This window comes from Tetrao urogallus (genome assembly GCF_951394365.1).
Source record: "Tetrao urogallus genome assembly, chromosome: 5".
Lineage (NCBI taxonomy): Eukaryota > Metazoa > Chordata > Aves > Galliformes > Phasianidae > Tetrao > Tetrao urogallus.
In genome coordinates, this window is record NC_136818.1 from 23,533,235 (window position 1) to 23,555,656 (window position 22,422).

Consider the following 22,422-nt stretch of genomic DNA (forward strand, 5'->3'; position numbering starts at 1 on the left):
GAAATAAAGTACTTCTGAAGTTTGATGGGAGCTGTGTTGTGCTTTTTAATGCAGAGAAGCATTGCAAGATAAGGCGCTGGTCACCACAGAAAAGTCAAAAGTACCTCTTCACATACTTCATTCTGTGTTTAAACCCTTAAAGGAGGAAACCCTATTGAAATTCAGCCAGTAAAATTTTGAGGGAGACTGAAACAAGACAGAAAAGGAAAAAGAACAAAACACAGAGAGCCTGGGGGGGTAGAAGGCGGGGGCAGCTATTAAATGATCATACACAAAATAAAAATCAAGTCATTTCACAACGCATTTCTATTTGCAAAATTGAAGACATGCTGTTGAAGCCATACATTGAAGCCATCTGTTTAGCAATTATTTAATTCTTCATTAAGCAGAGCTAGTTCTGTTAACATACCTGTCGCTAATGGACACCAGAAAGTCTTTAGGAGTGGAAGAGAATAACTCATGATTTGCGATGTCAAGCTGCTTCACTTGGACTGGTTCACAAAGCTCAATAACAAACCTTGAAGACAAAAAGGAAACATTAATAAAAGCACTTCACCTGTCCAATTGCACTCCTCAGCCCTTTACTTCGTTGCTGGATCCTTCCTTGGCTATAAAGGAACACTACAGAAACGCTGCAGAATAAGGAGGTGTCAATTCTTGCTCCCTTCAACAGTCACTAGTGACACTCCAGTGAAATTTACATGTGTGTCTAACTTAGTAACTCCAGATAGCACCTGCAGCTAGAAGAGCTTCATCCACTTTGTGCTCAAAGCCAATAAATCACAGAACTGAAAACTATGGATAAAAACCATTAAGTAAGTCACACCTGACACACTAGTTGCTTATATATGGTAAATTTTAACAAAGTCCTACAAATATTGGAAAGCTGGGGAAAAAAACCAAGAGGTTTACTTGAACACAGCTCTTCTTTTGAAAGATGTTAATTATGTCAAAGCTACACATGCTGAAGTGAATAAAGTTATCTCCTTAATCATACTACTCAATAGCAGAGACAATTCTGTGGGGGACACAATTAAGTGTCCTCTGCTAAATCAATTAAATCTCCTTACATGTTCTTCAAAGGCAGAAACACACCAAGATCCAGCCAGTTCCACAGTGCTCACACTCCCAACACGATGAGAAACTAGAATTATTCTTTGCATACAAGCAAACTTCAGCAACCTACCAGATTTTTGTGCTGCATGGATTTAACATGTAAAGGTCCATGTTTTCCATCAAAATAGCTGAAGTGCTCTGTATAAAGAAGAGGACAATAAGTATTTCAAGTAGACGATGACAACGCCAAGGATTTTTCCTCCTCTTCCCAGCAATGAATTTAATATTACTTCTATAGATTAATACTGGGCTTCATAACATTCAAAGCATGCTAATATACAGGAGACAGAACACCATGCTGGTTTTGTGCAATCACAGCTTCTTTACTATGGCGAGCTAACACAGTTTCATTCAGTTTCTATATTGAGCAGACTCTGCTCCCTCTTCCAAATATTTCCGAAGAAACTCTTCTCTACAGTAATCCCTGTTGTTTAAGACATACAGACCGTACTTTATGGTGATCTTTGGGTTTATAAGAATAGACCATAAACTCAAAAAATAAAAGATTACTTCAGAAACCAGTGTTCACTTTTATATAACTGTATTTTGCACTACTACTTGCATGAGAGTAAGCAAACTGAAGAGATGCACAATAATAACTGGTGAATGCTTACCTTTGCCTCTGGGTTGGCTGCCAGAATTTTGGCACCACACTCCACAGAGGCATAGTTATTTCTATTTTTCTGGACCTTTTTTGTGGAATGCTGTCCACCAGCAGCAGAAGGGTGCATTGACTGACCTAGGAACAAGAAGATGTCAGTACTATCATGCTCACACAATAACTGCTTTCCCTTTCAGGAAACTGCTGCTTAAGGCTTTTACGTAATGAATGCTACCACTCATCATTTTAGTAGGAAAGAAAACTTCTTGGGTGCATTCTGAATTCAGACAGTTTCACTACTCAAATTTAATATTAAAGTGGTCTGTATTTAAAGAAAACAAACCCTGAACTTACTCTTTTCTTTCTCTACCTCCATGACTTTCTTCTTCCACTCATCAAATGTCGGAATGTCTCCAGGGTCCTTTGGAGTTATGACAGATGTAGGGTCAATTTCTCCTGTTTTCTTATAGTCTTTCTGAAAGGGGGAAAAAAAAAAAAACAAAGGCCACAGATTGTAAATACTTTTCCAATACAAACACTGAAACAAAAGCAAACTTTATAATATACATCAAGTCAAAAGCAAATCCATCATCTGAACTCATGTTGAAAACTCAGTGCCAAGGTATGCTCACGAGCCAAATAAACATGCAATGGTTTCCTCCCAGAATTATAGACTTGGATTGAGACAGTGATGATTTTTGTGGCTGAACTAATATGTTTCGAGTACAACATAAGCATTCTGCCTAATAAAACATCTGCTATGTCTTCAAGATTTTTGCTTTTCTCCCTAAGGAAAAAATGTTCCCCTGTAATAGAAAACTTCAAACAGAAATGCTGATCATGACAGAATTCCAGAGGTTCTCTGGAGTTTCTGAATACCACAAAAAATTAACAGAAGAATTAGGTGTTAGTTGACAACTGTTATTTAATATTGAGTCCAAAACAACGTGTTTTTTGTGTAAGTGACCCTTCTAAGTGAATCATAGGCTACACCTATTATTTGAAGCCTCAACCTCTCCTTCATGCAGAACGCTCCTAGCACATCATCATATGTGCTGAGGCTTTTTGCTAGACATTTCAAGCACTGAGCTCTGTAAAATACTGGCTACAGAAGAACAGTTTTCAGAAGGACAGTTCTGAAGGTTGACATTTTCTCTGCACTTAAGGCAAGAACTGCATCACAAAGTTCTACAGCTGAAAGCCCTCAAAAAAGAAAAAAGAGGAGAAACGCCTACTTAGATAAAGAGTAACAGGACAGAGTTCTTCACATGACTCACAGTGCAACAGAACTTTAGAGCTGGCATATCCAGATATGTGTGCACGTAATTTAAAGTGAGAGACCCAAAACCCTGTCTTCTTCATTTCAGAAATACATGGTCTTCCTTGCACTATATGGAAATTAGTAGTCAGTCAAAAAACCAAACCAACTGAATAAATAATGCTTGTGCATAACTATGCCATCAAGCCAAAGTGACGATTATTTACATCACAGCCTTAAAACATAAGGCTAATGAACTTATTTTAGAAGTTTACACTAATTTTCTGGCAGTAAGCTTTCTAGAAGACTCTTGCTGTCTGCACATCATTAATAATAGAGGCACACTGTGCCCTGCTCAATACCTTTGGGAAAAAATTCTCAGAAAGACTACACATTAAAAAAGAATATTCAAGACAGCAGTGACAATCTAAATGTGATCCTAAAAAAGGAAAATACAGCATTATTGTGGCAATGGACATTCTTTACCTATATGAAACCAGTAAGCTTTAGAAAGTGCCTTGCAGTAAGAACAAAAAAGCAGTCACACAGGTCACACAAAGTCCTGTTTAGCCAAGTATCCCAATTCTATCAGGTGCCAAATAAGATACTCAGGAAATAATAAAAGCACATCAAATGTTTTATTTGTCCTCTAAGTGCCATCTTTGTCCCCTGCCATCTGCTTGCTACTCAGGAACTTCCTGACTCAGTCCTCAATCAAAAGCCAACACTGACTTCTACAGGCTTACCTGGTCTGAACCACAATTCCTCCTCCTATTCTTTGTTCTCCTTTAACATATGTACAGAAAGTCAGCATCCTGCAGGAAGTCCCAACTTAGCTATCCATTACAGGAAGGACAGTTCTTCTGGATTCTGCTCTGGACAGCTTTATTTGATTTCAATTCCTCAATCTTGTACATGAAAAGACTCAGCTCAGAAAAAATAAAGCTGTGACAAAAACCACCAACCTCGCTGCTCTGCTCTTCCACTAGATGTGCAGACAGTGCTCACAACCTAAGAGCTGTGAATTTATACGGTGGAAATCAGAAGAGCTCACTTATCTTTAACACTGATAACCAAACAGAGGCCATTATGCTCCTGTGTGTGTGCTGAGTGGATGATATCAGTACTGCTTACCTCCCTTTTTAAGTTCTCAGAGGCATTCAGAGCAGATTTTTGATCTGCCCCCTTCTCAGCTGCTTCAACTTTTGACTCAAACTCAGATTTTGTCTTCTTTCCCTTGCCATGTGAAGATGATACGTTCTCTATATGTTGGCCTGCAAGGCTGAAATTTTGAGAGCATTAGAACACACAAAACGATCACCCTTTCACTCATATCCAATATTAAACACACGCACACGCAAATGGAGATAAGCAAGCACATGCAAATCTTTGTTGCAAGGCCAGGACAGAAGAAATAGTTACCATTAAATTATTCAGACTCACAACCTACTTCAATACTCACCTCTCTTGTGGACTGACAAAAGAGGAAGGCTCACTCTGAGGGTCAGCCTCAAGTGTCCCACCAATATCACAGTCAGGTTCTGACTGCTCAGCTTCAATAGAGCTGACTACAGGGATATCAGCACGGGTATTTTCTATTGCACTGAAGGGAAAAAAATAACATGCTTTTTACCCTTCTGGATAATACAAGTAATCCTGCTAATGAACTACATAAACTAAAGATATTCCAAAGTTAAAAGAAATAAAAGAAAAAGAAAAAAAAGAAAAAAAAGAAAAGAAAAAAAAGAAAACAGTTTGAGAAATAATTAAGAAAACAGAAGGGGAATGGAGCATATTTGTGGGACAGCATTCTCAGCTGTGCAAGAACGGAATTCCTTCGCCCATCAGTCCCAGCAGAAGAACTAGAAGCTAGCTTCTCCTTCTCCAGATTTCTCATTTAACATATTATGAACACTGCAATGGATAACTTCCCCATCATTGCTACCAACTAAGAGCTTCATGCCTTCCTGGCTGCCAGCAACCTTCTTCTTTCAAGAAAGAGAATCTTAATATGAAACTGAGTCCCACCACTAATAACATTACTACATCAGTAGCCAGCTATGAGCTTGGCTAAATCTATGCAAAGAATGGTGTGGCACAACAGCATGCAGCACAACCAGCAAGGTTGTTTTTTTTTCCTATTAGCTTTCTTCTTTCTCACCAGTGCAATAAAAATGAGGTAATCCTGTTAATTGTATGAACAGTCTGAACTCACTAATCTGCCCGTTACTCCAATTCTCATTTACCACTAAGAATAAACACACTGTATCAAACAGGTGTTAAGGCAAAAATGCAAAGAAAGTGTTCCTACATGCTTCTTAGGAAGGATGGGGTGAGGGGCGAAGAGGAAGATGGACAAATGGTAACTTTCAGTTGATAACTTCTGTGACTTTACTTCTTTCTCCAGCGCAGGAATGAGTTTGATGCTGATCTAGGAGGTTATAAACCAGATCTAACCAAAAGCCTTTATTCTGCCTCCTACATTTCAACCAAAACACAGAATTGCAAAAACACAAACAACACGTCAGCAATTTGAAAGGCAATCTTTTTGGTTTTGCAGACATCCAAGATACACAGATGAGCTCCACATCTAACACTAGTAACTAACCACTGTTCTCAACAGTAAAAGGCTCCACACATTCTTGATCTGTGTGGATGAACAACAATACCAACTGCATAAAATACAAAACAAGGATTAACTTTCATATGTGTGTGTGTGTGTGTGTGTGTGTGTATACATATATATATACTAGGGTGTACTTGACCAGCCTTAAGTAATTTTGGTGGAAGGCAAATAACATGAGCTAACAGCTGCAGCATTCCCTCGGCTTCAGGCGCTTTCAGTTGTTAGCATCCCCACCATCACTTCTGAAGTGCATTACCAAGCTCACTATGCACTGCAGCTGCTGTCCCTTACAGCCACAAGAGGAGCTCAGATTATTTTTCAATAAGCTTCCCCCAAATTAGGTGTGCATAGATAAGCTACAGTCGCCATGCTGTCCTAAAAAAGGATTTATCATGAAGTAGTTTGAGTAAAATCAGCTGAATTATTCTGCAGCTAAAAGTCCTTCTGCAGTATCAGACAAGTTAACACCTAAGGAAGCCATGTTTTGTAACACTTGATAGTAACCAGCATCTAAAACAAGACAACTGATGTCTAATGGCAACAGATGAAACTGAACCTTTTTAAAAATCCTGTGTAACAAAGAAGTCAGATTACATCCTCTTTTGATACTGAAGTTAGGCTGCATGGAAAGAGACTCCCTATTACTATTTAAAGCCAAATTGAAATCTGAAAGCAACAAAAAAACCCAACCCACCTATAAATATATCTGTATCCTATACTCATCTTGCCCCCTCTTCCTGTTACTGGTCCTAGAACCAGAGCGCTACTTCCCACAGCATGAACTCATAAATCAGAAGCTTCAAAACAAGTTTCAATACCCATTTGCTTGCTAATTTGAGTCTTCATAGTTTACCACCCCAGTACTCCACAAGTCTACTTTCAACAATTACGAGACACCAAGCTAATGTTTGTGTTTTTTTTAAACACAGATCCTGAATCTCTTTCTAAGACCTGACAAGCACATGGCCTGCATCTAGTTACACCAGAAGTCAGTATAGAAGACAACAAAAGCTATAAAAAGAAACACAGGAATTACATTCCAGCTTTGGTTTATGGAAACTGTAAGTTTTCGGAGCTTGATTTTCCAAGACTTGCAAAGAAGAACTTCTACAAAGGACCACGAGTCAGCATTAGCACCAGCAACTGACTAAGAACAGCCAGCAGACAAGACTGTCAGGCCCTCCTATGGTAAAAAGACTGAATTTAGAAAACCAACAAAACCTTAACACAAAAAAGAGAACAAGAAAAATCTACTTCATTTTCAGTGGGATAATTTTTATCTGTTAAAATACTACATCTTTAAACAGAGGAACACATTCCCTTTAGCACACGTTTAAAAAGACCAGGAGAATTTTGTGAAAGCACCTGGAAGTAAGTACATGTGGTTTCTAAACTACCATTCACATTACATTGCACAGCATGCAAGGACAGAAACAAAAGTAGGGGAATGAAGTCCTGAAGGAGCCCTAAAGGAGCTGCCTGTCTGCAGCAAAGGCAGCTCTGCACTGCACTACTAAGTACCAGTACAAACAACCTTGGCTGTCTTTAAACTAAAATTTGTTATCTTATTGTAGGTCTTTTAATACCTGAACTTATTTAAGACTGTTCTATTGCAAGTCTTACAGAGCAAAATCCTCCAAAGCTACTCCTTAACTGAACGCAGAGGCCACCACTCAAGCAGCTGGGACACTTGAGAATCCCGATGATGAAGGCCTATAGTACAGACTCTGTAGCTGGAGATGCTTTCCTCTCTGAAAGCAGCAGCTTAGAACTGATAATGGCAACTATGTTACTCTTAATCAAATAGGCACACTGTGTTCCAGAGACCAAATAAGTGATGGCATATTCTATTAGCATGACATCATAAACAAAGGTACTGCAAAAAAACCAGCATGCAACAGTCCAGAGAAGAACAGTTCCTCATTCCTACTAAATCTAAACAGCAATCCCTTTAAGCAACCTCAGATCAAGTAGCACTCTGTCCAAGATTAAACCAATAAAACAGAAAAGCTTACTCAGGCTGCGAGACTGTAGATATCTCTGAGGTAGGTGAACTGGAATTATTTTCAGTGCTTGCAACTGTGCTAGATGAAGCTTCATTTACATCTACTGAAGGTGGAGTCTGAGCTTCAGGTTGGCTCGTTTCACTCACTTCAGCAGCCTGTGAAAGCAGTGCAGTTTAACTAAGTTTTTCTAAACTTGCATAGGGAATGTATTCATACAAGAACATATAGTAGGAAAATTAACAGTTCAGTAGTTAACATTTCTGTCAACAATGAACCTGAAAACCAGACAGCAAGACAGTTCAGAAACAAGTTTTTTTTTCACAAACCTAGCTGGCGTTCTGTGCTACATCAGGGCAGTTAAAGCATTCTCTCATAGTCCACAAGAACAAAAGCATAAAAATATTAATTGGAAAAGCATGTGCAACAAGAAAAAAGCCTGAAATTTCAGCAATTGGAGCAAGCAGTTCTATTTGCATGCTCCAACACGGTATAATCAATGTAAACTGCTTTCATCCTCAGCTGAATTGTGGGAAGGCTTTCCATTTAAATAAGGAAGGTCAGGAATGCATTTAGAAGTCTATTCTGTGTTGTAACAGATGCAAAGGGAATCGTTCGTTACTTCTGAGAGCCTAGTAATCTTGAGTTGTACTTACACTGTTCTTCAGTTTTTATAAGCACTTGCACTAGTTAGACTACCGAAATATGCACTTCTGGATCTAGAAGAGTATACAGCCTCTTCAAATAAGAGCCTCCTGTCAATAACAGGGGAGCTCTGAGTCGGCCAACTACACACGAAGAGCCTTCTAGAGAAGGTTTAAACAACTCCATTACACATTTAAAGCATGCAGTGTACATTCAGAAGTATGTTCTACTTATGTTATCTTGTAACCCACAGGACAGAAAGATACAGCCAATAAAAGGTGGTATCAGCAGGCTTTGTAATATGAACACCTGAGTACTGACTTACTGTGCATACAGTTGAAGGAACCCCTTGGAAAGTTTCTGTTTTAAACAAAGGAAATAAAACTGATAGAAGCCACAGAAGATCAAAGCTAAGCACAACTGCTACAATCACCAAGTCTGACCTACATAAAAGACTTCTCTGAGAAGGTTTTTTTTGGTTTTTTTTTTTTGTTTTAATATGTATTTTGAGACATTCATACCTATTACACCACATTTTAATTTACCTTGGAAAGATTTAGGCAGGACACACAATGTTAAATTACAGTTATTTATGAACATGGGAAATGCAACATTTGTTGGTTCACAGGTTTTAACCTGCAACAGAAACACAAGCTGGCTGTAACCTCACAAGTGAAAGATGTTTTCCAAGGACCTTAGACAATCCAAAGGAAAGAAAGAAATGCAAGAAGCATTTGAAGACTGTAAGGAAATAGTGAATGAAATAATTGACTTGCCTGTTCAGATTTTATAAAGTCACCAAGTAGCTCTTCCGTGGAGTAGGTCTGTGCACTTGAACCTGCATGCTCCGGCTCCAGCCCAGGACCAGCCTCCTTCCCCTAGTATATTAACAGGGGAAACAACAGTAAATATGCAGTAACAAAAGCCTTTTATTATAGTAAGAAAAGCTAGCCTTGGTAGCAACTGAATAATATTATCTAACTACCACAAACATGATCAAGAACTTAAACTACGTGAATCTGCAGAGCCACTGCCCACATATGTTTAAATGCTCATCAGTACAAGAGCTACAGCACAGTAAAGCAATTCAGTTCAACTGACAGAGGTGAATTGAAGACCATCCAGTTTGTGTGCTAAGGCAGATCAGTTGTTCTGCTACAGTTTACAGTGTTGACAAATTCTCCCCCTCCTAGTGCTGCCCAAAACAGGGGAACGCAATCCTACAAGGACTTGCAACAGATAACCATTAAAAAGTACAGCAAAGTAACACCTGGCACATTTGCCCTAAAGTATTCCTATCAGCAAAGCTAGATGAAGACTGTTGTAACCTTTCAAAACAACTCTGGACTATAAATCTTCAGCTGTAAAAAGAAGTATAAGGAATTCAGTGAGCAAAAAGAAATGTGCAGTTGAGGGGGAAAAAAAAAAGTTTCAGAGACCTCATATTATAGAGCTAAAGAATTTTCTTGTCTCTCTGAAACAGTATTTTTAAGGAGGACGACCACAACGTGTACAAGCCATTTCTGAGAACATCCTTTCTGCAGCAATACCTTAAAATATATGAATACATCTGATAGAATGTGCGTGCCCCTAGTTTTATTAAGGCAATCAAAAATCCCTGTCAAGTACTGAAAGCGTTCAGTGTTCAGACTCAGAAACGGGCACAAGATTCAACAGCATCAGTGCCTCAAGAAGACAACTGATCTAAGGAAAACTGAACAAGAACTGCAAGGCTGCTCTCATTTTTGCCAGACGTCCCCAGCAGCCCAGTTAGAAGCAATAGGCACACGCTAAGACTTCTCATACACCCAAGAGACATTTGCTTAATGAGTAAAAATAAGCACAGTATGACGTATGAGCTTTCCTCTGCTTTTAAGCAGAGAAATCTGCTTAATAATGCAGTGATGTTAATGGAATGAAGGGAAGGATGCTGGAGAAAAAAAAAAAAAAGAAAAAAAAAAAAAAAGAGGAAAATACACATGAGCAGTTTCCCAGTCTCAAAGCTCACTTCATCTTTCCAGGTTTATTACACCAGCCATTGAACTTGAGTAGGACATCTTTTTTTCTTCAAACAAACAACCCACACATTACATGTTCTTATGGCTTTAAAAACACAGCTTGCCTGCCAAATTCAGGCAGCTATAAGAATAGGACTGAATGCTGTTTGGATGCATGAGTTGACAACACAAATAAAATACTGCTGCCCTAGATGTTGAAATGTTTAAGAAACAGACAGCATTAAATACAACTTTTCCTAACCAGACAGCTCTCTCCTTGAGCCAAGCAGAACGCTCAAGACATTTTGGTGTGCTTTTCTTCTTTTTTGTTTCTTTCGTTTTTGTTTCTTTGTTTTTTTTTGTTTTTTTTGTTTTTTGTTTTTTGTTTTTTTTTAAGGTGACACATAGTTTTCTTGGAATGAAGACCATAACTGGCACTACTACCAATTGAGAGAGAAAACAGGATGCTCATTAACATCAACATTATCTGTGCTTATCACAGGACTCGTTATTTATCCACATAAATAAAGCAACTGAATTACCATGACTTTGGTAGGACTCAGTGGCCTGCAAGCTCACTATGAAACTGAAATATGTAGGAACACATGTCAAGTTTCATGGTAGAACCCATTGCTCTCAGTAGTGCCAAGTAATGCAAGTAAGAACGGCACAGAATCTTACTTATTAGCATTTTCAAAAATGTACTTTAGCTCTGTTAATTTTCATTAAATGAGCAGGGGGGAAAAGAAAAAGACAGACTTGTGTTAAATCTATTTAGGATAGCAGTCATTTGTACACAGGGTTTCTAACACAAAACACATGCAATGAGTATGCTTGGTCCAGATTAAGTCACCTCCTCTTGTCATGGTCTCTACAGAGCCACACACTGTCCCTAAGGCCCTTCTCACAGCCGTGATGCAGATAAAAGAACGCTGGGTCACCACTACTACCTTCACTGTGTGTTTCCTTCCGACACGCAAACCCTCAAGCTGCACTACCAACAGAGACAAGGAAAAGAAAAACTTGGGCAGATATCATCCCCTCTCAGAGGAGGTGTGCACATTTGTACTATCTGTGCTATATGTACATTCGTACTATTGGTTATAGGTGGATGGTTGGACTGGATGATCTTGAAGGTCTTTCCCAACCTTGGTGATTCTGTGATTTAGTGAGTACTACTGAACATTTCAGCCAAGGTGGCTGTGAATCGAAGCATATGCATCATTTTACTTCTTGAAATACGAAGTCAGACTAAGTAGCCAGTTAACATACCTTTTCCTGGATATTTTCACCATCGTTGGCCAAGACACAAGCATCACTTGAAGCATATTGCACTGTGGATAAAAGACTGTCTTTACAAAAGACGTGCCAAACAGGAAGCCTGTTCAAGAACACAGAAAAAAAAAGTCAAAGTCCTGATTTCAAATGAATAAATATTTTAGTATTCCCTCAACATCATCTCCCTTCTTTGTACCAAGAGTTGCCTAAAAATAAAAATGTCCACGTGCAGTTTGGGAATACTCACGTACCAATACTACTGGAGGACTAAACATGAAGAAATTAGTTGCAAGCACACTCCATATTTACTACTTTCAAAAGACAAAAGTGTCAGCAAAACAGATACTGTGGTGATGCCACACCACAAAGTAGAATCTAATGCAAGTTACTGCAAGATAGAAAGAATTAGCCATACAGTAAAGAAAGATTTAGCAGCGATTAATAAGGAAAAGCTGAAGTCAACATTTAAGAAGAAGGCTCCTGTCTTCTCTATACAAGTCATACCTGAGAAAATTCTCTTCTGTCAACAGCATCAACTACATTTAAGATGATTAGCAACAATAAGCTTACTAGAAAAAAGGTCCATGCAAAATTTAATGAAAACAGACATGGAAAACCAGATACTGACTTCAGCTACACTTGTACAGTCATTTTATTTCTTTATTGTATTTTCAGTTTCAAACAGCTTAACTTCTAAGTAGCAAATGAGAAAGGATCTGTAGTAAAGCAGCCAACAACTACACAAACACACACATCAGATCAGAGCAGCAGCTTTTGCTGCATACAGCACACGGCCACTTTGTAAGTAACATCCATACAGCACTCATCTACACCTGGAGGCCCAAAGGCCAAAAGTCTTCACGCAGACTTGGAATTGCACAGAAATATTATGGGGATCTAGCACTGTGTGTGGTTTTAGCTGTACCCCAATGCTAGAGTCCCCGGCTGCATGAAAGCAAAAGGCAGAGGGGTCACCAGTGGTGAAGTGACTGACATGATGGCCAGGTGCTCCTTCAGACCCCCCACACTCACACAAACCACCACATACCCTGAATACAAAAACAAAGGACACAAGTCTGCAGATCTTTAAGCATAAGAACACTGCGTGCAGCAACAATCTGACATGAGATTTGAAAGCTAAACACAGCCTTAAGGCAGTTGTAACAGAAACAATATTAACAGGTCAGCATTTGCTTACATTACACATAAGCCTACTGTTTAGAATCTGAATTACCACCTGCCTTAACAGCTTGGAGATCACCTTTATTGGGAAGTAGATGCAGCATAGATTCCTCCTACATAAACACAGCCGTACAGAGCACTATATCTCCAGGCTGCAGCCAACACCAAAGCAGGCTTTTGTTGCTGATAGAAGCCCACTGTTTCATTTCCAGAGGAAGCAGTATGCAGGTGCCACCGCTCCCAGCCAGGCCTCTCACCACCAGCGGAGCAGCAGAACAGGAACTGGGGCTTCGTTCAATTCCCATCATGTAGTTACTTGTTTGTATTAAGGTCAGTGTTACACTTTGTGGCCTGTCTTGATCTGATTTCCTAGCCCTCACCTGGAAAAATAACTCTCTTACTTTTGGAGACTCCTCATGCTTTTAATTTCTGCACCACTGAAGTCCCATTCCAGCTATAGCAACTCCCTATTTCTTCATAAAAATACGAGGTAAAGACAAACAATTACAACAAACCTGTGGTAGCTCACTCCAGTCCTTTGTTACACATACACAGCAATGTTATTTCCTATTTTGCTTCTCCTAATTGGGGGGTGGGGATCTTTAGGAAACTGCACACAGCAATATTAAGCCACTTATGGTAGCAAAGCAAAGTTACAGCTGCCTATGAATCAGCATTTTGAACGCAAGGTACATTCTCACAACTGCACCGATGGCTACTTGAGCATTTGCAGGCACGAGAAGCATCAAGCACGGAAGGCAGGCACACGCTCAGTGCCATTCATACACGTACCAACCCACTGCCTTCAAACACAACCAAACACGCCTCAAGATAGCAGCGTTCAGAAGAATGCAGTCTGACAGCTCGCTGATGTAAGCGGGTCCGACATAATAAGCGGTGTCCAACATCTTCCCCAAATCCTTCCTGGTCTAATCCCCACCTCAAACACGATGCTGCAAGTCTGCCAAGAGCCCTCCAAGCCAGGGAGGGGACTGAGCATTCTTCCAGCTTAAGCGTGCTTGCACAGGAATGCCCGGGCCCTGCTGCAACAGACAGCAGGCAGACTGACAGCTGCCATCCAGCTCTGCAAATGCATAGCAGCCAAGGCTGTGTCAGACCAGCCCTTCTGTGGGAAGGCAGACTGAGCACCTTTCAGAACCACTGGCACTATGCTTTCCCCTCACACTACCCTGTCTTTTTAGTGTTCATTCAATGGCCTTCCTTAGCCATGAACAGGTAAGTGATACAGCCCGTAAGAAAACTCTTGCCACGTAACACAGTACCATTGCAAGCTTTCCTTAAGTCTCCCCCAGAAAACAAATATGAAAAGCTAAATGCAAATTTACTGAGAACAGAAACTCGCCTCACTTCAGTGAGCACAGCAGCTCCTGCAGCCGCATGCATGGACCTGGCCTCCCCTTTCTCACAGGAGCAATGTTCTAACGCCCACATGTGAGCCAGCAGCCCTAACGGCACACAGCACCGATCGATCGCTCAATCAGCCGCAGCATCTCAGGCACAAGGGGTGCTCCAGCTGAGTGCAGAAACACCACAGGGAGCTGCCAACACCTCACTGACACATCGTCACCTAGCAGGGATAGAGAAGCTTGCAAGAGTTCCATTCTTGCTAAGTATGACTCAAAATAGCAGATGCTATTAAAGCTCACAAAGAACAAAGAAATTTAAACACGAGACTTCTAGTATTATCATTAATGTATTTAAAAGCTATTTCCATTAATATGCCATGAACTTTTCAGGTTGATACGTGCAAAAAGCAAAAGCTGCAAGCTCAAACATGGAGGGAAAAAAAGATCTTGACTCTTTGCAGGGCAGGGCCACGCTGTGGCTCTCTGCTGAAGCAGAGGCCTGCTCACCCCCACGGTAACGGCTAGGGGCACTTAGTGCTGTACAAACTAGCTAAGGCCTGCTGACGGCTGTCAGCCCTTTGGAAGAGCCCACAGAAATTTAAAGGTGCAGGTGGCTTTGGGATGGCAGCACAGGCACTGTGTGAAGGACCATCCAGTTCTCAGCTCTATCCCAGCCCTCCACATAGAGGCAGGCTCAGCAGGCTCCCAGCAGCTGCACCACAGTATATTACTGATACATTATTATTACAGTATATACAGATATTGTCATTGATGACCACTCCAACAAGCGTGAGTGTCAAGCTGAGGGTAAACAACTGCTAAGAAAAATGAACTGCATGAGTTGCAGCTGACCAAAACCAGACCCAAATTCGCAAAATCCAAAAGAAAGAGCAGTTCTTCCACTGCCTGATCTTCCCAGAGGGAAGCCTAAGCTTTCCTAACCAAAGACTCCATACAAGAACGGTAACATTTGCACAAAATTCAGTTCAAACATATCTGTCCTCTGAATGACCGAAGAGTTTTCTTAAATCCTCCCCAGACGAGACGTATTTTTGGACAGCAGGTAGTGAAGCAGTTCACAGAGTTTAAAGTTGACACCTGAGAGGTAGTTTCAAGCACAGGAAAGGTAACAAGAAGCTGTCACAAGCACACAGATCACCAGGACTCTCTTGAATGCAAAGGAACCATTCCTCTACTGGCATTTCCCACACCTCTCAGAGGGTTGCATTGCCAACAGGTGCAGAAGCAGCAGCACCCAGCAGCTAGAACAAAGCTGTCCCTGCAGCACATCCACAGGAGCAGCTCAGAACAGCCCTCTGCAAGAGATGTGGGGAGGGATCTGGATCAGAGCAGGATGGAGAAGGGGGAGAGGTGCCCATCTGATGGCTGCAGATCCCACCTTCTCGATAAGAGCTTTGGATTCATCGGTTAAAAAGGGAGGTAAGTTGTGAAGGGGTGCAGAAGGAAGAATTGGCTTGCCTTCCATAAACCCTGCAGGTCTCTGCACGCGTCACTGCAAAGAAGCAAAAAGGACTGAATCTCACACTCCATTCTCACAAAGGCAGACCCCAGCCAGCAGCAGGCTGCTGCTCAGCCACTGAACAGACAGGGAAAGGAGGAGTGAACCTCCACCCTGTCCCAGTTACGCAGTGGGATCAATCAATCTATCTATCTATCTATCAGAGGAGTTCAACAAGACAGAAATGCATTTAAAAGGACTCAAAGAAGGAAGGAAAGATCAGAAAAAAAAGCCTGGGCTTTCAGGATGGCAACACTGCTTCAGCCAGCCAGACAAAAGGCACTGGCAAGGCATGGGCTGCTTGAGCACAGCCTCCCTGCAAACAGCACTACTTCTGCATGCGTGAAAAGGAAATAAGCATTGATAAGCACAATGCAGAGCTGCTAGTATTCCTTAATGCTCATTAAAAAGAAAGGAGACACATTCCATTTATCAGAAGCCATTCATTCTCACAGAAGAGCAGCATGCACCAGCAAGATTATTTTAAAAGTTCTGATGGTTCTTTAAGGCAGAAGAAAGCTGAAGATGCACCAGAAGACAGACGAGGAGCAGATGCTGCCAGAAAGGCACTGACACCACCTCTTTTTCTACCACTATCCACCAACTCCACAACGTTCTCACGTGCCAGGTTCATATGCTGAGAACCACCTGAAAGCAGAGCTTTTCTGCAAAGCCTTTACTAACCATATTGTTCTTTTGCAGTTAATACAGGATTTTAGCATCTTTGCCACTCTTTATAAACAACGTGCTCTCCCAAGTGTCCCTCAACTGGAATGCTACACAAAACACAAGAGTTACTTCACTTACAAGAGGAGCCCAACACAAAGATACTTCTGACAATGCCAAAGTCCTTACCTTCAAAAAACGAAATGTCAGTTTTTGCAGTTTAAAGTACTGCTTTCTCATTTCTTCAATGCATGAGCACGCACAGGCTGCAAAGGCAGGCTGCAGCTGGGCCTTGCTCTTTGGATAGCTGCTCCTCCCCCTCTGGCAAGAGTCCCCAGTTACCCTATAGCGGGGCACCACGTGGGCCAGCAGGCAGGAGTCCCACCCCAAAAGGTGCTGAACACTTCTGCACCAAGACCGTGGCCTGGGAGACCTTCCCTGCACTGTCCATATGTACTTATTCACTTCCATACTTGAGTTTTTGGGAAAAGACCCCTAAAATCTGATGGTGACCATGAAGACATAGAAGGACAGTAAAATAGCTATAGACACCATTAGGCCTTAAGGCTCTTAGAGTCTGTAGTAAAGTTTAACTGAGATCTCTTTGGAGATTTCCTCCCTTCTTGTTGACGCGGACTCGACGCTGCAGCGACAGGCTCAGAATTGTCATCAGCTGCCCTGTACCAACTCCCACATTCAATCCATTGTAAGTGCAACACAGTGCCAAGGAGCGGAATTCTTGCATAAATCTAACAACAGGAATTTGCCCTACATCCCTGTACAGCCATCAGCCAACTCCCAGACATTTCATAATGCATTTTTAATAGACTTCAACAGTATCTTGATTACCATCCCAAAATCCATCCAAGCCAAGAAGCTTCCTTTGAACACCTACTTCGAGTAGTAGGAACCACTTACTGATATTTCAATCTAAAACAGCTTAGTCATTACAATGAACATTTTCACTGCCCTGAGCAAGTTCCCTGCACAAGCCTGGGGATCGGGGTGCCCATCCTGCCAGCTCAATATTTGCCCAAAGAACTGACAGAAACTCTGTGATGGGCTCACGGCTCTGTGTGACTGTTCTCAGCTGGAAGAGATGAGAGCTTTAGTACTCAGAACTACTGCCCTCCCCAGGCAGAGAGAGGGGAGCCAGCACCTGTCTGTGCTAACAGACAGAAGCAGAAGAAGCTGTACATCCTCCCCTTCAGTTGTGGAAGCCAAAGAGAACAGAAAGCAAAAAAGCATTCTAGAAAATACAGAGAACAGCAAGAATGGTAACGGGTTAGAGAAAGTCTTGTCTTCTTCTGCTGTGCCTAAGTGCTGAAGCCAGGCACATCACACAGCCACCTCACAGGGCGCACACCACGTGGCGTGCTGCTTAGTTTGCTTGTTACACAAGCAATAATTTGAAGTTTCTAGGACAAAGCTTTCAGAAGATGTGGCATGAAAGTATTTCCCAAACTCTTTGAAAATCAATGAGGGTAAATAATGGAGACGTGTTTTAAGACACCAGAGCCCGTCTGTGCACATCACCTCCAACCTGAACAGGATGAGCCAGGCATTCAACCCAGACCTTAAGAGCCCAACAGTTCCAATGCAGCTTTTGTCCCAGTTTCACCTACAGAGCACAAGCATTTCCAAACAAGATGCTCTGTATCTAACAATACACTCTTCATTCTGAAATAAGCAGTCTGAAGCAGGAGTTCAGATTATATGAACAGTGTCCAAATTACTTCCTTCTTCCTGCCACAAAACACATACACGTAGTGCTTCCTTCAGCACTGGTCTTTTTGGGGGAGATGTACGTGTTCACACAAGGGGAGAATCCCCACACGAAGCTCGTGTCGTGGGCTGTGAGCACCACGACACGAGTTACCCAGCAGCATCCACCCAGACCACGAGGGCAGCCCGCTGCCAGCCTCACCCCACCGAGAAAAGGACTTCTGTGACAAGAGGAGCACCGCACTCTAGAGCACGAGACCCACGCTATCCTCAGTCCATCTCATTCTCCAGCTCTGCCACTCAGCACCCTATGAACAGATGTGAGCTGGAGGTTTAAGCAAGAAGCCAACGATGGGGCCAGTAAGTGCTTCGTTAGCAGGGCCTGTGCTCCTGTGATCTCTAACCCAACTAACCTCACTGCCGACCGGATCGAGCAGAGGAGGCAAAACAAACACCAGCAGGCTGCCAGCACAACACAGCCTTTTACAGCTCTTGCATTGCAGAAGCATTCGACAAGGACTCCCTGGAAAATGTACAGGGCTATAAACACAATCCAAAGACCAGGAAACCTAAACCACTCTCTTTCATTAAGATTTGCCTAAATCCTCACATTGAAGCTGCTACAGGGAGGAACTCCAAGTAACGCTGAAATGCAGGCACGTATCAGCACTAGCCCTGGCCATGCCATGCCCAGCCTGACCTGCTCAGACCACAGGCACACTGCACGGCAGCGCCCACAGCCAGAGCGCTCCAGGGCTTCCCAGCACAACAGCACACGGTGCTGCTGGTCTCTCACTTCGCTACAAGCCTTCTTGCCCTGATGCAGCACACTCACACGCAGCTACAACTGAAGAACCTCGGTGCATGCAGGCACTTTATTCCCAGTTTCCTTTCATTCATATTTGCAAAGCTGAGAATTCTTAAAGGATTCATAAAAGCTCAGCAGATCTGGATGTCAAAGCACTTTCCAGAACAGAATGAACCATAGAAAGACAAATTAACGCACGCATGATTTCTTTATTAAATGCATAGCTAACATGGTAAACAAATGCTGATGGCAGGCAAAAGCTGATGTCAGAACAACGTGCCCAGGATCCTGCTCAAACAGCTGTCACGGCTGGTCTCACACAGCACCAACCGGGAGCCTCTGTATCTCCCGCATGCATTCAGCTCCCTCTGCATCATCCAGCTATGAAACATCGCACTTCTCTAAGTGTTTTACATAATGAGCCCCTTTTTACAGAAAGGGGTTAACCAAACAAAAAAACCCTGCAAATTCAGAACAGGAATCACTGTCACATAGCTCAAGCTGCAATCTGCACAGAAGTATTATTTTTAGAGCTGCATATTCCAAGCCCTACTTGCATTGAAAATATTTCTCTAAAACCTTGCAGCTATTCCACTCTCCTGAACCCCTCGCTACAGCCTCACCGGCTCAGCTTCCCAGAAAGTTGTGTTTGCCCCATGTGGTTTGCTTCAGGAAGTCTTAAGAACTATAACAGTGACCCCGCATTCCCAACGAGCACCATGCAGCCTTTATTGAAAAGGCACCAGCTGACGAGTCCCTGAACTCAACCTTCTTGTTTCTACATGTTTCCTAATACACAGCCACATTTTTCAACTGACTGGAAAACTGTCAAATCACTGTCATATTCACCTTTATCCAAACGGGTATTTCTCCACTGGAGAAACTATTTCAAGTTCAATTTCATCAAATAAAGGAAGCAAGCACGTATCCAGGAAGAAAATCAAAGTCCAAGTGGCCAAGAGCATTCTTACAGTAATTCTGTTTGTCCCATGTTTTTTTCCTGCTTTGTTTCACTTTGATCACCTGCTGCCCATGACTTTGACCTGTAAGAAGAGCCCTGCTTCTGCTACCATTAACATCCCTTCAAGGTTACAAGACAACTAGGTTTAAGAACTCAACATCTGCACTCATGCCAACATCTGTAACGCAGTCAAAGCCTTCCACTGACTACTGTGAGAGTTGTGTAATGGCTCACATGGTAAAGCCATAAAGGTGACCATCTTCTATTTGGGAAAAGGTAAAATGCACTTATCGTGGTTAGGCAGCTCAGCCAACAATGAAGGACTGAAGACTTTGACACTTTCCAACTATGCTCCTGACGTGGCTACTGAAACAAAGCTGCAGTGTCATTCTGCAAACAGAATCTTAAACTATCTCACAAGAATTAGCATTTGTGCAACAGATCAGAGAACCTGAGTTGCAACCTCACCAGCAGCTGAATTAATTGAGCAGCTCCTTAATGGGAGGGGTGAGTGTGCTGAACACAATCTGAACTTCAATAGCAATAGCTTTGGGAGACACAGTGCAAGCTAGGATCAGTCACAACTTCTTGAAAGAGTAAACTTTTGAAAGAGTAAAAAGAGATCTCAGGGCAGTTTTTCTCCTAAACATACAAGAAGAATGCAAAGTAGTCTTTACAGAGCAAGCATCTTATTTAAAGAGCTTGCTACACATGATATTCTTCTATCCATATGAAATAGATGCCTGATTTTTTTTCTCTCTTGTAATAAATTAAAAGCAACAGAAGAGTCACTCTGTCTATCTACTGTTAACATGAGAACAGCACCTTTAACAACATATCTCAGTGCAGAAACAGGTTATTAACAGCAAGAAGCAAAAATATATTACCCTAATAAGAATCCAAACAGGAAGGCATCTTCTGTGATAAGACATGCAACCCTCCAGCAGTGCCCAAGCACTGCCTGGAGACAGACAAACCAGGTTCTCAGTCAGATCAGCACAGCCAGGAGGAGATTTTCATTTCTTTTAAAGCTTTGCTAAACACAAACAAGGAAACTGAGCTTTCAGGTTGTTTTCATAATCGCTGCTGTCTCCTGAAACCAGAAGTGCGATGACACAAACCAAGAGCTGGACAACCCACTCACGCAAGTGGTTTTGCAACCAGCTGGGTACAGACAGGTGTCTGGGCTTCCCCACAGCCACACGGCCAGGCTCAGCTGAGACAGCCACAAATTTCAAGAGCGCTTCACCCATATCCTTTGTCAGACTATTCAAACGACCTGCAGGAAGACTTAACTCCAGCAGCTGCTGCCATTCGGGCTGCCCACACCTGCTGCAGGCACACCGCTGGGACTGGCCAGCGCCGCTCCACCTCACACAGCTCAAAGCAGGACAAAGCTTGCAAGTCTGTACGGCTATCCCGTCCTAATATTGTACTGCCGTAAGGTTATGCAGAGAAACAAAGCACGCGAGACGCTGAGGAGAACAGTTCCAAACACAATCAATGCGAAAAGCGAACGGAGCTTTTGACTTTTACACAACGCGACTCAAAGCAGCCGCAGAAAACCGCTGTGAAGAACGAGGCGCTGCGACCCGCCGGAGAACGCGGCCAAAGTTCGGTGTGAAGGGAAAGAAGAGGATAGCAGAGGGGCACAGAATACACGGCGCAGCCCCCGAACCCCGCAGCCCCATTCGCTCCCGGCAGCGCCGTGCCGGCCCGCCCTTACCGCCGAGCCCCTTCTTCTCCTTCTCTCCCCCCGACACCGCTCTCAGGCCAGGCCGAGACTCACCAGAGCAGGGCGCAGAGGAAGAGGCAGGAGCCCAGGGCCAGGAGCCGGCAGGGCGGCTCCCTCATCGTCTCCCCGGTCTACCTGCCGCGGCCGGGGAGAGGCGGCGCATCCTCCCCGCCGGAGGGAGCGCGGGGAAAGCGCGGGAAGCGGCCGCTGAGGTGCGCGGCCGTTAACGCGGCTCCGATACGGCCGTTGCGGCGCGAGCGCGGCCGTTACTGTCCGGCGGCCCCTCCCCCTGCCCCTCAGCCCCTCACGCGCTGAGCTGGAAGGATACGCGTCACGCTCCGCGCCCCGCCGCCACCAATCGCCTGCGAGCCTGGGGGTAAGCCCCGCCTCCTCGCGGCCCGTTGCTGGCGTGGATTGGCTCCTCCCTGACAGAGCGGCGGCGAATCAGAGAGCAGACGTCTCTTCCCCCACCCCTCCAAGGACCTCTCCGAGGTGTCCGCGTAGGCCGGGCCGTTGTAGAGCGAGACACTCCTGCGACAAGGGGCGGCTGGCGGCAAGTCCGCGAGGAACGGGAGGCACGGCTACCTCTGGAGCGAGGGGCGCGTTAAGGAACGGCGTTCTGCTCTGAGTCGGCTTTTTCTTTTTTGTTTCTTTTACCAGGCATCTCCGCGAGACGCCCCGCCGAGGCGAGCGTCGATTGGCGTTTACTGAGGCCCCCCGGCAGAAAAACAGCCCGAAGGTGGGCGGTGGGAGAACTGCAATTCCCAGCAGGCCGCGCGGGGCGGGGCGGGGCGCGGGGGCTGCTGGGAGCTGTAGTTCCGGGCTGGAGGCGCCCACCCTGCGGTGGGCGAGTGGGGCCGGCGGCCATTTTGCTGCGGGCGCCAGTGAGCCCGAGGGGGCTGCGGGGGTCGGGGTTCGGCGCTGGCAGCTCGCGG

The 22,422-nt window shown here is 43.5% G+C and overlaps 1 protein-coding gene across 1 annotated transcript in view; it reads right to left on the reverse strand.

The window, feature by feature from the left end:
• Window positions 1-21,606, reverse strand: part of SUCO (SUN domain containing ossification factor) — a gene marked incomplete at both ends in the record, with an annotated part of 39,161 nt that extends 17,555 nt beyond the window's left edge. The window contains 10 exons of the mRNA XM_079535786.1: window positions 410-517; window positions 1,187-1,254; window positions 1,731-1,855; window positions 2,072-2,192; window positions 4,110-4,257; window positions 4,438-4,578; window positions 7,617-7,762; window positions 9,026-9,127; window positions 11,519-11,627; window positions 21,542-21,606. Of these exons, the coding sequence (XP_079391912.1) occupies window positions 410-517; window positions 1,187-1,254; window positions 1,731-1,855; window positions 2,072-2,192; window positions 4,110-4,257; window positions 4,438-4,578; window positions 7,617-7,762; window positions 9,026-9,127; window positions 11,519-11,627; window positions 21,542-21,606 (1,133 nt within the window). The remainder of the gene's footprint in view (window positions 1-409; window positions 518-1,186; window positions 1,255-1,730; window positions 1,856-2,071; window positions 2,193-4,109; window positions 4,258-4,437; window positions 4,579-7,616; window positions 7,763-9,025; window positions 9,128-11,518; window positions 11,628-21,541) is intronic.
• Window positions 21,607-22,422: the final 816 nt, after the last annotated feature.